The sequence below is a fragment of the Excalfactoria chinensis genome, chromosome 6 (genome assembly GCF_039878825.1).
Source record: "Excalfactoria chinensis isolate bCotChi1 chromosome 6, bCotChi1.hap2, whole genome shotgun sequence".
In the NCBI taxonomy this organism is placed as follows: domain Eukaryota; kingdom Metazoa; phylum Chordata; class Aves; order Galliformes; family Phasianidae; genus Excalfactoria; species Excalfactoria chinensis.
This window is the reverse complement of record NC_092830.1, coordinates 7,770,175-7,783,840: the sequence shown is the minus strand read 5'-3', so window position 1 is coordinate 7,783,840 and position 13,666 is coordinate 7,770,175. Positions and strand designations below refer to the sequence as shown.

The 13,666-nt window shown below is 38.9% G+C and overlaps 1 protein-coding gene across 8 annotated transcripts in view; it reads left to right on the top strand.

The window, feature by feature from the left end:
• The window catches only part of LOC140253806 (protein FAM13A-like), a 205,333-nt gene that overhangs the window by 184,210 nt on the left and 7,457 nt on the right, over positions 1-13,666 (top strand). For 7 of the 8 annotated variants that reach the window (XR_011904005.1, XR_011904006.1, XR_011904008.1 and 4 more), the window contains exons 7-8: positions 7,065-7,274; positions 8,757-8,940. Coding sequence is in view for 2 of the 8 variants with exons in the window: in XM_072339759.1 (XP_072195860.1) it covers positions 7,256-7,274; positions 8,757-8,940 (203 nt within the window). In the remaining 6 variants the exon portion in view is untranslated. Of the gene's footprint in view, positions 1-3,511; positions 4,168-7,064; positions 7,275-8,756; positions 8,941-13,666 lie in introns of those variants that run through there. The other variant, XM_072339758.1, reaches the window with a different exon arrangement.

Genomic DNA, 13,666 nt, shown 5'->3' with positions numbered 1-13,666 from the left:
TCTTCATCATGATAACAATTCTCTTACCTCATTGCCTTTCTTGGATCTGTGTGTGTTTTTGCCCCCAAAATGTGTGTTAAGAATAACCACGAGAATGTTATTTCAGTTCTAAGGATAGGAGCTGCAGTGTTAAGTGAGATTAGTGTATTTAATGAATATTAATTGAAATTGAAATGTTGCCATTTATCAATACTTGTGCCTCAAACCGATTAGTATGAGACTTTTAGTATGAGTTTTCTAAAGACGACTGCTATCAATTGTAAATCAATCTTGTAGTTAGTTTCTCCATTGTTAGAACTGAAACATTTTCCAGACCACATTGTACGGTAAAGAAACTACTATGTAACTGAAATTTATGGTTCTTGGAGTGTACTAATTACATTTCCTCTGGCTGCAGCAATCTCAGGGGTACCCATTCTGACATTCTGCTGATAAGATTATCAGTATTTCAGGTCAGAGTTTGAAAATAAATCCTTAGAGAATACAACTACATCCATTTGTTGGAGGCCACTATGACATTAGCAAAAGTGTTTGTTCAAGAGCATGTTTGTCAGGACCATTATGCCCTGAGAACTTCAAGGACGATCTAGAAAGGAACTTTCCATCTCTGCTGTGTCTCCCTTTGGCACACTGTCCCTGAAGGACTTCTGAAAGCAGTGTCGCAGAACAGTGTGGTTCTGTGACATCTTTGGCCTGTAGATCCATGTTAACATTAAGACGTAATTTTCTTTGTGCATTAGGTAAAATTTGTGTCTAGTGTGGAGGTAGCAGGAATGACATGACTACCAAGTGAGGCCAAATGAGCCTGCAGTGGCTTTCTCTACATATCTGCATATCTCATAGCTGGTGGTCAGAATTCAGCTGTGGAGTGTTTTGATGGAAAGAAGTGTAATGTATCCAGAGGACAGTTTTTTTTCCATCATCTCTTTTTACCGCAGGTGAATGAAACACAGTTTTGACTTAAATGCTGCTGAAATTTGTTGTTATCATACTGATTTCAGCTTGACTAGTAGCATTGAGGAATTGTAAGTGGGCATCTAAAAGGTATACCACTGGCAATTTTAATTTACAAATGATCTGGTAAAGAATTTCTTATCAAGGAAAAGCTCCTGTCGGGCTTCAGAGAAAACTTATCCTGAGCATCAGCACGTCAGCATGTAGCCAGAAATGATGAAACTTGTCAAACAATCCATATCCTGTGTATTGGAGAAATGATGACTTAAATCTAGAGGGAGATGTTTTAAGTAGGAGGGCAGTTAGAGTTGCATCAACAGGAGGTCTACAGGTATTTTAAAAGCATCAGCATTAAGCTGACAGGAGCCATTAAAGAAAGTTATTTGAGGGGGTGGTATGTAAGTAATAGCAAAGGAAAGAAGTTAATTGAAATACAATAGACTCCTGAGGCAGTGAAAATCATGTGCATTGGGACTGGGATGCAGCAGTAGGGTTTAGCCTGGTGGTTAGCATACTTACTTTATAGCCATAGTGACCATTTAAATTCCTTTAAATGAAGTTCAAAGTAGAGAAGAAAAAGCAACTGGGTAAGTGTTCTGTTGGAGTTCATGGCAGAACTGGTAACATCCCTTCTTCCCTCTGTTTTCTAGAGCCCTGACAACTTGCCATTTCTTATTTGACCAATATCATACCCTTTTTATTGCAAGTTTATTCCGGTCGGTCAGGATGATCTGTCCACTCTTGGTTAGCCTTGATAATCAGAGATAAAGCTCTGATTTATGGCTGCAAAGGTGTGAACTGCCAGCTTTGTGGGGAAACCAAGCAGAGATGGTTCTTGTATGTTTTCAAAGCAGGAACATTTAGAACAGATAATTAAAAAAACATCAACGTGTGAAAGTGTATGAAATATTGGAAAAAGGTGAGAAAAGGGTAACAGTAGTCTCAACAGATGTAAGTGCATGTAGTTTTGTTAAAAGTTCTTGATTTTTTTCCAGCTAAATGTTTAACCCTGTCTCTTGCTCTGCGACTTGCCAGTACAGAAGTGTTGAGTGAGGGTTTGGGTGGTTTTAGCCCTCCTGGTTAGGTGCCATAGCTCACATCTCACAAACAGGTCTTTTCACCTGAAGATGGGTGGGAGCAGATCTGTCCAGTGAGCTTTTAGTGCGTGTACAAAGTACTTGTACATCTATCTCTCTTTAAGAGAGCTGTATCTGATGTAGCCATCCTGAAGACATGTGGCCACTCACTTGGATTCATTGTGGAGGAACAGGGATTTCCCCATTGGATCAAATGAAGTTCTGTAGCTCCTAAATCCTTTTAGGGATCTGGTCCATCCTCATTTAGTTTCATTATGTGCTTGATGGCCGTGGAATATTGAAAGGAAACTGGATATGATGGTGTCATAAAGAGTCTATAAATAACATGACAGTCTGCGTTATGATTCCAGGAGTTGTGCTGCAATTACCTGTGCTGCTTATTGTGTGGAGCAGGAGTAAAATGAATAGCTGCAGGGAGAGGAATTCAAGCACAGGGGTGATGCAACCACTGACTAGCTAGCTAGCTATCCATATATCAACACTATAAATATCTGCAGATTTGTCTCTAGCTGTCAACTCATAAATAAAGACCCATGATGTAAAAATGCTTCAATCGGGGTGTACTCCTTACTGTTTATTATTTTCCCACATTACAGACAGGATTAGAGAGCTTCCAGCACCTCCCAAGGGAAGCCCTGGATAGCTGAACTTGGCAAATGCTTGGGCAATAGATTTAGCACAGTTGGAAATTCACTGCATGTCTATCTTGGTGGGGTAATTTAGGTCTCCCATAGTCTGACTCCATTATTTAAGGGGTTTAGAGATTTTCTCGTTTCTGGATAGAAGAATTAACATAAATTACAGTAAAATTTTTCAGCCTTTTTCTTCCTTTGTTCTTTAGATATTTGTACTCAAAAATTAGGAGTCATTAAAAATCCACATTTTGTTTATTAGCATATCATTCAATATTATAAATCATAGCCATGCAGATTAGGCACAGAAGAACTCAACTGAATTAGAAAAAAACAACTAAACATTGGTCTATACAGAAGCAACATTAATTAAATCCCCACTTCCAAGTGTTTTGTTTTCATGTTCCACAGATTTGCACTGCTTGGCATCAGCTGGATACAGAAGTACCAGAAAAATGCCACACGTTATTTTCATCCTGCAAGTGCAATCCATGCTAAATCCTAAGAACATGGATTTTTAAGCCCAGTTCCAATATGTCACAAATAGATAATTCTGAGGGAATAGTGAAGGTTTTAGTACAGAGACCGCTTCTGCTGCTTGCTGTAATTACCCTACAGTTATACAATGTTTGTGTTCCTTTCCCTTCCAGCAGTTTCCTATTAGGTATTATCTAGTGAAGTATTCTCTAGTAGATACAAACAAGAAAGTTTATCAGACTGATGAATTCAGAGACTCTGTGGATGTTTGGTCAGGAAACTCAGGTTGTTTTATGAAATCGGTGTATGTAAGCACAAATGATTCATGAACAGGAATGCTATGAAAACTAACAAACGCCACTCAAAACTTGGATACACTGTATCTGAAGATGCTACATAGTATTCAGGACAATTCAACATCAAGTTCCTCTGAACAGTTTGTCTAGAAACCACTTTCAGCCTTCTTCAACTTTGAAGTACTTAAGCTAACGAAGCAACATTTATTTTACCTTGCACTTATCAAGTACGAACCCATGCTAAATTCACCTCTGCATTACAGCTTTTGTGAAAGATTTGTAGTAAAAAAACCAAAACAACTCATTTACTCTAAAACATTATTGTATATGGTTACATATTCAGTAAAAAAGACAATGATGGCAACACAAATCACTGCAGCATGCTGGGGCTTGACATGTGCCTACCAAGTATTGTTTAACACTAATAAGCACCGTCAAGGAGAAGAAAAGTACCTCTGGATCTGGTGGCAATGCAAAAGACATCAGTAGGACCCTTCATCAGTAGGTCCTGTAGCAGCTCCAGTTCCCGCAAAAGGCTCTGCAGCTGCTCCAAGCATTATGAGAGACCCTGATGGCTCTCTAGCCCTCATGATGAGCCCTGTGGTTGTTCTGCTATGGATCCTGTGGCTGTTCCAAGCATTGCAATGAGAAAATGAAAAAATATACCTCCTGAGGGAGTTGCAGTAAGACAACACCATAAACCATCTGCAGGTCAGTGGCAGTATAAATTTTGTCCTTTACAAAGTTTTCCATCTTTTTTCTCTCTTCTATGAGAGAAATTCTGATTTCTTGGTTGTGGTGCTCATTATTTTTTATTTCTAAATTGGCCTGTCTTTCCCCCCCTTTTTTTTAATGGATTCAGAACTTATACTGGACTATGAATGCCATTATTTGATTTATTGTGTGGAAGATCTATTTATTTCCTCACATGTTACTATTTACAAGCACTAAAGCTGTATTAGCTAAGTTTATAAGACATTTAGGACTATGAAAACAAAGATGAGACACAAATTACTGTATTTATGAGCAATTATATGCCCCCAAGGTAGTGATGGATTGTTATTGGATCACTTAAATCAATTGTTCTATCCATTGAGGAGACTGGGAGTAGCCCATAAATAATTAGAGTGTGAAGTCTAGCTGTGTCTAACTAGGAGTTTAATTGGTGTTAGTATAAATGAAATCAGTTGAGAGCATCTCAACAAAGTCATGGAAGAGAAAAAGCTTCACAGAAAGGTCTCTTGAAAAATATAAACAAAAGAACAAGCTTAGAATCTGTTAACTGCTGTAACACCAAGGAAAACAGTGACAGAAAGACCTAAGTCACACAGTCTAATCTTTCTTGCCCTGAGCCACGATGAACGGTATGTCCGCAGTCCCTTCATCTATGCCGGTGCACTGTCTAAACTAACTCCAAGGACTAACAGGCATCACTATGAGGCATTATTTTCTTTTTTCTTTTACACTGCAATTTCACTCTGGAAAGCAATTATAAGAAATATTCCCTTAATCCTTAGCTTTAACTTGCACTCTAACTTCATATTCAAAGGCTCCACCATCACAATCTTCTGCCTCCCAGCAAAGCTGAATGGCTTACTGCTCACTGTGCTCCCCTCAGTAAATGCACTTGACAGTAATGTGGAAGGGGATATAAATATCTGGGAGGCCAGACTTGCAATTATCTCAAGAAGTATGGAAGAAAATATAGCTATAATTACCAAAAAGGAGAGCCTGTCCATTCACATAAGATAATTAAATGAACAGATACAAAAGTGAGGTGTCAGTCCCTATGCAGTGTTACAATAAGAAACAATTTCTAGTTCCAGCTGATCGCAGAAGCATCAAGTGGCACTAGAATGCTGCAGAAGAAAAAGCAATGGCAAAATGGTATGTACAGAAGAAAGCCAACGCTTTTCTTTGTACAGTAATGAGTTATCTGTAGCTAAGTCTGACAAAGAACACAACATTCTGGGAATGACTTAATTTAGAAAAGACCAAACTAGTAGATTAGTGTTGGGTTTCCTTCCTAAAATGTAATTTTACAGTGAAGTAAGGCTCTGTGAAAAACCTTGAAAAGCCTTCAATTGCAGTCAATGGATTATATGGCACAACAGCATTATATGGTACTTGCACTCATATGGTTACATGGTCCATCAGTAAACAATGACGTTGAATGAAACATGCACATCTGTTAATGACATATGTTCCAGCAAAGCAACAACCTCCTGTTCCAGGGAGTACAACTAACAACTTACATTTTCTGGATGACCCTGAGGCAGATGAGCCTGAGGTAGATGAGCCCTTTGGATTCAACACCACTACTGTTTAAGAAATATATATGACCAATGAAGTAGAAGACCTTGAACACATAACAGTTCAAGAATCCAGACATTTCATAGAATCACAGAAACACCAAGGTTCGAAAAGACCTAAAAGATCATCCAGTCCAACCATTCGTTTCCTTCAAGTTAAATGGGCAGGCCAACTGTTACTTCTCTGCTTTCCCAGACTTATGCAGAACAATAATGCAACTGTGGCTAAAATAACACTGAAAATAAATGCCAGCATAAGAAGACACAGTAATTAAATCTTTCATATCAGCATGGTAGTAAAATGGGAATTGAAAAGTACTGTTATTTGCAGCAACTTACCAATCAGTGTACCTTTATGTCAGTCCTGCGATTTCTTTCTTTGCTCTGCACTGGGAAAGGCACATTCTTCTGCCTGCACTACACTCCAGTCTATGCTTCTACCAAGAACCTCTTGATCTCCTGTTGTGATTTCCCTATCTAGATCATCTTTTTCAGTCCAAGCCCCTTCTGCTTTCAGCAACATTACAAAATAAATAAAACTATTATTTAGCATGCTTCACTCTGAGAAGCATCCATTCATTTCTTTCTTTTTGTTGCTCTTTCTTTGTTTTGCCATTTGAGACCAGTCACAGAACTGTACAGTATTCACTGAATTGTACAGTATCTAGTTAGTAGACAACACAGGAAGAGAATTTTGACAAATTCAGTGATGAGAGCAATGTCTAAAATTCATTTTATTTCACTAATACAATGGTCACTTATTTTGGTCTGAAAGAACACCTGAGTCTTGTGATAATTTCATGAAATATCATGAAAACTCTCTGGTGTATTCTAGTCCTTGGGTGCCATGGCTATGCAACAAAAATTCTGGCATGTGGGCCACCAGAGACACTGAGGCTCTATGATGGTAACCACCATCACCCTGCCTCTCCCTTCTCTTTGGCTGCTTTCAAGTGGTATCATGCCTGGCTAGTACCTGGAAGAGTCAGTAGTCACACCCCAGAAAGTGTCTGTACCTCACCTCTTCATGAAGCATGCCAGTTCTGACCCTGGGAAATACTGTGTCACTGCATAACAAAAAAACATGCACTTGTGTTACAGTTTTGACAAAGGTCTGGTAATATTAAAATATAGAGGGGGTATTTTATTGATACCTTCACGTTTGTTCAGAGGAGCTATACCATGCAGCCATCCTATATATATACGTGTGTGTGTGTGTGTGCGTGTAATTGTATATGTTCAAAAATATAATGATATACAACTATTGTATACTGCTTCATATTTCTTCTTGAGCAGGTCTGCAGCGTGTTGGTATATTTCGAATCAGTGGCTCAGTGAATAAAATCAAGGAGCTGAAGCAGAAGTACAATCAGGGAGAAAATGTAGACCTCATTAATCATGGAGATGTTGATTCTGTGGCCAGCCTTCTGAAACTGTTTCTAAATGAGCTGCCAGTGGCTGTTCTTCCAGACAACATCTGTACTGGCATGATAAAAACTTTCCAAGGTACAGAGTGGTCACTTCTAAACTTCCTTCTCTGAAATGCTCAGTGCATTACTACTTGCTGAGATGCCATTTTTGAATCTAATCACCATAGTATTACATTTATATTTCTACTGCCTCGCATCTCTCTTTCCAAAGCTAAATCTTCTTTATTTCACGTTTCCTTGCGCAGCAGCCTTTTTATTCCACGTTCTGATTTAGTACTTTTTACCAGTTTTCTTACTGTCTAGCAGCAGCAAGTGGCACGGAATGGTGTGAAGTATTTCAATTGCAAAGCCAGAAGGAGTTGCTTACAGCAGTGCTGTCTAGTTCCCTTTTCACGTTGATAGTTCTTAATAGTGTACAATCAAATACAACTCTACCATGGATGGTAGCTAATGCTTTCAGGCAATTACAACAAGTGCTTCTCAGTGATAACTAATTCAAGCATTTGTGTACAAATAAGTGTGTTTTACTGCACGTTGCTCTTGTTCAAACTTCATCTGCTGAATTCCAAGTTATGTAAATGCTTATAAAAAAGAAAACAAACAAGAATCCAACTAAAAATGATGACAAAAAGAAGTACACAAAATCACTTTCATCAACTCCAAAAGACTGTGCTGAAAGACCTTTTGGTTTCTACAGATTCTTGCAGTCACCTTGCTTTGACTAGCCTGAATAATCTTGCTGTTCGTTCTTTTCTCCTCCTCCATTCCAACCCCTTTTCATTAATGTGTTGGGCAACATTGGTCTTAATCTTTATGGAATGTATTTTCTAGGGTTAGAATTGCCCTAAAGGATGTGATTTGCTGTTCACAATATTGAAGCTACACAGATGCATCCTGGAGATCTGTGGCAAATTTGAGCATCAGCTGCCAGTTACTGAGCAGCATCGCCATTTCAGTTCTAATACCAGGAGACTTTATCACACTAATTCTGAATTGCTGATCAAACAGAGATGATTTTTGCCTTGTAACACTCCTTTGAAGAATGAGAATCAAGGAAACGCTAAGCATCCACAACTTAGTTTTTCTGAGCATCTCTTGTGTAACTGCAGTTGTGTTTTTATAGAGCAAAAATGTTTTGAGATGGAGAGCTATGAATTAGTCAGAAAACTGAGATGATTTGGGGCTGAAGGGGTACAGTTCCTTACACCTCTTAATGAGAGGCAAATGTATAAGATCTCTGGGGAAAATCAAGGCCAATAATCTTATAATGTCCTTAAAGGTAGCCTTAAGTGTTCGTATACATTATTACTGCCTGTTACCAGCTCTACAAAAAAAAAGCAGCAAGTACTGGCTTCTTCTGCCCTAGCAGGAAAAATAGCATGAAGAGCGCTTATAAAACTTGGAATCTGGAAAATCTATGAAAATAGTTATCAAAACTTAGTGTAGAAATGTGTCATTTGGAATACATACTAAGAGTAAAGAATATATTTCAGTGTCTCTGGTGAGATTGTTGTTACCAGGAATATCTGTGTAATAACCTCTTTATTTTTAAATACAGAGCACAGAATTGACACAACAGAATGCATAAAGAATCTGAGACAGTTAATTAGCTGCCTTCCCAAAGCACATCAAAACCTTCTCCAGTTCCTGTCTGCCTTCCTGTTAAAGGTAGCAACATACAGTGCAGTGAATTGCATGACTCTGGAAAATTTGGCCATTGTGTTTGGACCTGCTCTTTTCAAGTAAGTACTCTGTGTCTATTCACCCATTTTAAACAGTGCTACGTGATCACACTAGAAAATGAAGCTTTTTGTAGTAACAGTATCTCCAATAGGAAGTGCAGCATTTTGAAAGTTAAATGTCTATGCAGAATAGTATGGACTAGTGTAACATCAGCAGAGGGAGCCTCTCCAAGATGCAAAAGTAATTCATTGTATCCTTTGCAGAGAGAGTTTTGGATATATTGGTGCCACTAAAATGCAAGCAGTAGGTGCTGAAGCTGCATTTGGAATAGTAGAGGCCAGACACTTAACTGGATGCTAAAAAAGAAAGGTAGGAGAGCATATGTCAGGCCAGTCAAGGTGGTGAGAAGCAGCGGCCTGGAATGGTCTGACAGTGCTGGGTTTTCCAGAGAAACAGAAATATCAGCACATCATCCTATCCTTCACATTGATGCAGAAAAGTGATGAAGTGTTCATACTTGTCTCAAAGTTTGCACACCTTTGTTTCAGTGGGTCAATGTCTGTTTCTCTGCTCTGTGAGCTTATAAACTGTGTAACAGTTTATAGCCCTTGCAGGTGATGTTAATAAAAGGAACTTAAAAAGAAACAAAAACAAAAACAACAACAGCTGAAGAGACTTATCTAGTAGAGTGTAGTGTGACAGGGTTTATAGCATTCACTCTTACGAGAATAGGCTTCACCATGGAGGATATTCAACTGTGGAACAAAGCAGTTGTACAGCAAAAACCCTTAAGACCTGTGTACTGAAAGTAGTTAATAAGTGTAGGCAAATGAGTTTTGCTCCCAGTGTCTGGGTTAGTTGTACGATACTTGCAGTAGGTAAAAAAAGGTTGATGCTAAAAAAACCTTCATCAAAAATCCAGACCTCACCCCCACGCTAACTCAACAAGGACTGCACTGACTGTCACACTTGTGTCTTAAGGCACCTTTACCATCCCATTGAGCTTATGTGCACGTACACGTAATAATGCCTTATTACTCTCTTCCCAAATTCTTTGAATGTATGCCCACTGATTTCTGTATCTCTGCAGAAGAACTAAGCAGATTCCCTTTTTAAGTGATGAGCCCCTCCAGTTTTTAAGCATCCTAGTCTGTTCTGGGAGTTTCTCAAGCCAGTTCCAAGCATGCCCATTTGTTTGGGTTTTTGGTTTTTTTTAGAGTTCACTTAGTGCTAAACTAAACGTTTGTGGCAGTGATCTGTGTGAGAAGCCTTAGAAATGATCAGCTTCGAGCTTCCCTGCCAGAGTGATTTGTCAAGACAGCACAGCTACCGTAAATAGAAGTATATCTGCCCAATGAATGTGAATGTTAATGCTTTTTATAGTCATTCTGATCTCACCAGCTCTGGGAGAGGGAAACCAGTAGGTCATTTTCTTTTTTGTGAAGTGTGTAACTGCTGCTGTCCTTGAGAGCTGCCTTCTAGAATTATGAAAAAATCACCTTTCTGGTAATTGGGTGGGGAGTAGAGCCTTGCAACTGGCGTTTTCTTTCAGTAGGATTGCTGGACTGCTTCCCACTGAGTGGCCCGAGGCCTCCAAGATTCAGAATAAACTGCTGCGTTTCCCTGTACAAGATGAATTTCTAGGTAGTCAAGAGTGGTACGGGGAATAAAGCCATGCATTGCCATTATGTCTCTCAGAGCAAGACTTTACACAATTAGCTGCAACATTGTTAAACATTTGGCACCCAGGATTAACAGGAAAGTAAGACACATTGAGTACTCCTTGCCATAGTTTGAGTAGAGTTCTGCTTCAGATAGTAGTAGAAAATACAATTTTAAATCTAATCTACAGAAACATATACCCCATGCTATTGTTGGAAATAACTTTCTGCATGTAACGCTAACTACATTTGTAACATTAATTCGTTTCATGTGTTCACTGTTCTTCACGCATACTGGTACTCTGCATTTCTGGTACAGTTATGTCTTCCTGCTTTTACTTTGGGTTGTTTATTAAACCATTCTGCTTTAATTTTTATTCTGTTGATGTTCAAGCATAAATTCAATCTCTGATTATTATCTGTCTCAATATATTGACAATTTTATTGTTGAAACCTCTCACATTCATAGATTACTGTAGCAATTGGGCAGATCGGTATGATGGGGGGACGGGTAAGATAGAAAAGTGCTATAAGGGAGGGGAAAACAATTGCTTACCCATATCAGAAGATTCCAGATCTGCAGGGGGAAAGCTCCACCAAGGAGGAATCTTCAGGAACAAACCCTTCCCCACTGGCAGTCAGACCTTATATGAAGTCTAAGAGAGGTGCAGTCAGGATCCACCTATTCCAGCCATGCAGCTGAATTATTTTCACCTGTGCTCTCAGGGTGGCCTGAGTCCTTTGCCCAAGTACTCAATCAGTGTTTTAGGTCAGGACTCAACAGATCCCATATGCTTTGCTAAGGTGTCAGAGTTTGGTATTTCAGCAGTTGGACCGTGGAGTAGCTGTGGACACTGGGACACAAAATTGGAACATAAAACTTGTTGCTAATTATTCCTTACTAAACTAAACTGCGTATACTGAACAGTTATTAAGTACGTTAATTTCGACATAGAAATTATATGCTTTAGCACAGGTGTTACGTTGGAAGTCTAGTTACAGGATCACAGAGAACTTATTACCTTTAATTTTAAAGGCTAAAAAAAAGTCACCATATGAAAACTGGGTATTAAATGTCACTTCTCTGTTTTTAATCTGTTGCAACCCTTTACCTTAACCCTGCATATTTTGAATATTTGACTGAAAATATCTTCATACTGGAATTGTTCTGCTACTATATTAGTGGCACATACAATTCTTGTGCCTGTTCTGTGTGATAGGACCAAAAGTGTCAATAAAAAAGTAGGTATATATCAGAAAAAAACTATAACTGAGTAAAATGCTCTAATTTTACTTTAGTCTTCATAAACCAGCTTTGATCTCCTTTTCCTGTGGCACTGTTCTCTTAGATTTTTACCCTGGCACGTGTTTCTTGCTTTTTGAAATTTCAGTGTTAACATCTGCATGATGCTGCTGTCATGTCCTCACCTCCTTGTAGGTGAGGGAGCCAAAAACATAGCTCATAGGTCAAGAGTTATGCTGGTTACTCCCTAGATTTTCTTTGCTGGGACCCACTGGAGAATTCTTATTGCTCATCCTCTGAACTATTCACTTCTATTGCTATTCATACTTCTTGTGAGCTGTTTCACACCCTATTTGCCTGCACAAGTGCTGAGTGAATGCTGCTTTTCTTTTATCAGAGATTTGACCTGTGTTACTTAGATTTTTTGTGTGCACTTTGCTATGCCTTGTCTTGGTAAAGAGATTTCTGCTAACTGCAGTTAGCAGTTCTTGGATGCGTGCATAAGGGTGCTAGCCAACTATCTGTTTGCATCTACTCACTTTGACTCATTCTTTCTGTAAATTTACAGCAAGTCTTACAAATAAGCTTCTGCCAGCAAGGAACCTTGGCAGGTCTCCTGAACAAAACCAAGGCAAAGCGTGTATGAATTTTCTAGCTTGTGCTTTGTGGCAAAGCAACTTTAAAAGGCTTAGGTTTTCTCAAGGAAAACACTAGTTGATTCCTGATGATCAAGTTCTATTTCTTATTTTTAGTGTTTTGGGTTTTTTTGTTGTTGGATTTGTACTACAAAAGAGTTTTTGAGGTGAAGTGCAGAATGTACTTCAGTAGCTATGCCCTTCCTAAGAACGTATTCCTGGCCAGTGTGGTGTGAACGCAGCTTCTCTATTGTCAGCCTGATGATTGGTTTCTGCTAGAAGCAGAAGTGTCTGAAGTGGCAGGAAGTGCTTGTTTTGCAGAACTATTTGAAACTGAATGTGGAATGTGGCTGCAGAGAAAACTAAAAATGTTCTTTCTATATTTGGAATCCTCATGTGTTGCCACCTGTGAATATCTGCAGATGTCTGATATTTGGAGTCAGCTGTAGCATCACATTCTGAGTATAGCTTTGGTTTGTCTGATGTTGACTTGAGAATGGAGCACTCAGAAGTACTATGTGAACGTGAGCCCCACTAAATATGGAGAGCTGTTTGTCTTTGGACGGCTTGTGGAGTATTCCATGCTAATGGAGAAAAGAGTTTGGTTGGGGTTCCTGTGTGCTCTGCTAACCAGCCTTAAAAAGATTTTTCTTTTTGCTTTGCTTTGTCATGTGAGAAATGGACAAGTTTTGAGAAAAAGAGGAATCCAAGAGGGAGAATTGTTAGACAGTCCTGAAGGAAGAAGTGATGATCGAGGTGGTTTGTCCAGTACATCTAAGTTATATCTGCCTATAACTCTGCTTAATACATTCTCCTTTAAAAGGAGCCCAAGCTCTTACAGAAACAACTGTAGATTTACAAAAATTATATGTGAATGAAACCGCTTGAACTGGACCCTGTGCATATATTTGTACTTCAAAATTGCAAATGAATAGCAAAGGTACTAATTTGGCAAGCGGAAGACTGGTGTGTGTATTTCTCTTCCTTAGTCTCCTTAGTTTATGAATTTCTTGTTTAAATATTAATATCATGCTGTGTAGAATTGAGTTGTTGCAGCATAAACAGGGAAGCTGGATCGGGCAACAAATTTATATGTAATGTTCCCCAAGCCTCCAGATAGCTCACTATGGGAATACGCAGTCCCTTAAGGGAATGAGATTACAGTGTCACATAATGAATCCCCAGATTTAAATTAAATGATTCCAATTTCGTTTACTTGCATGGATAGAACAAGTTTAACTACTGC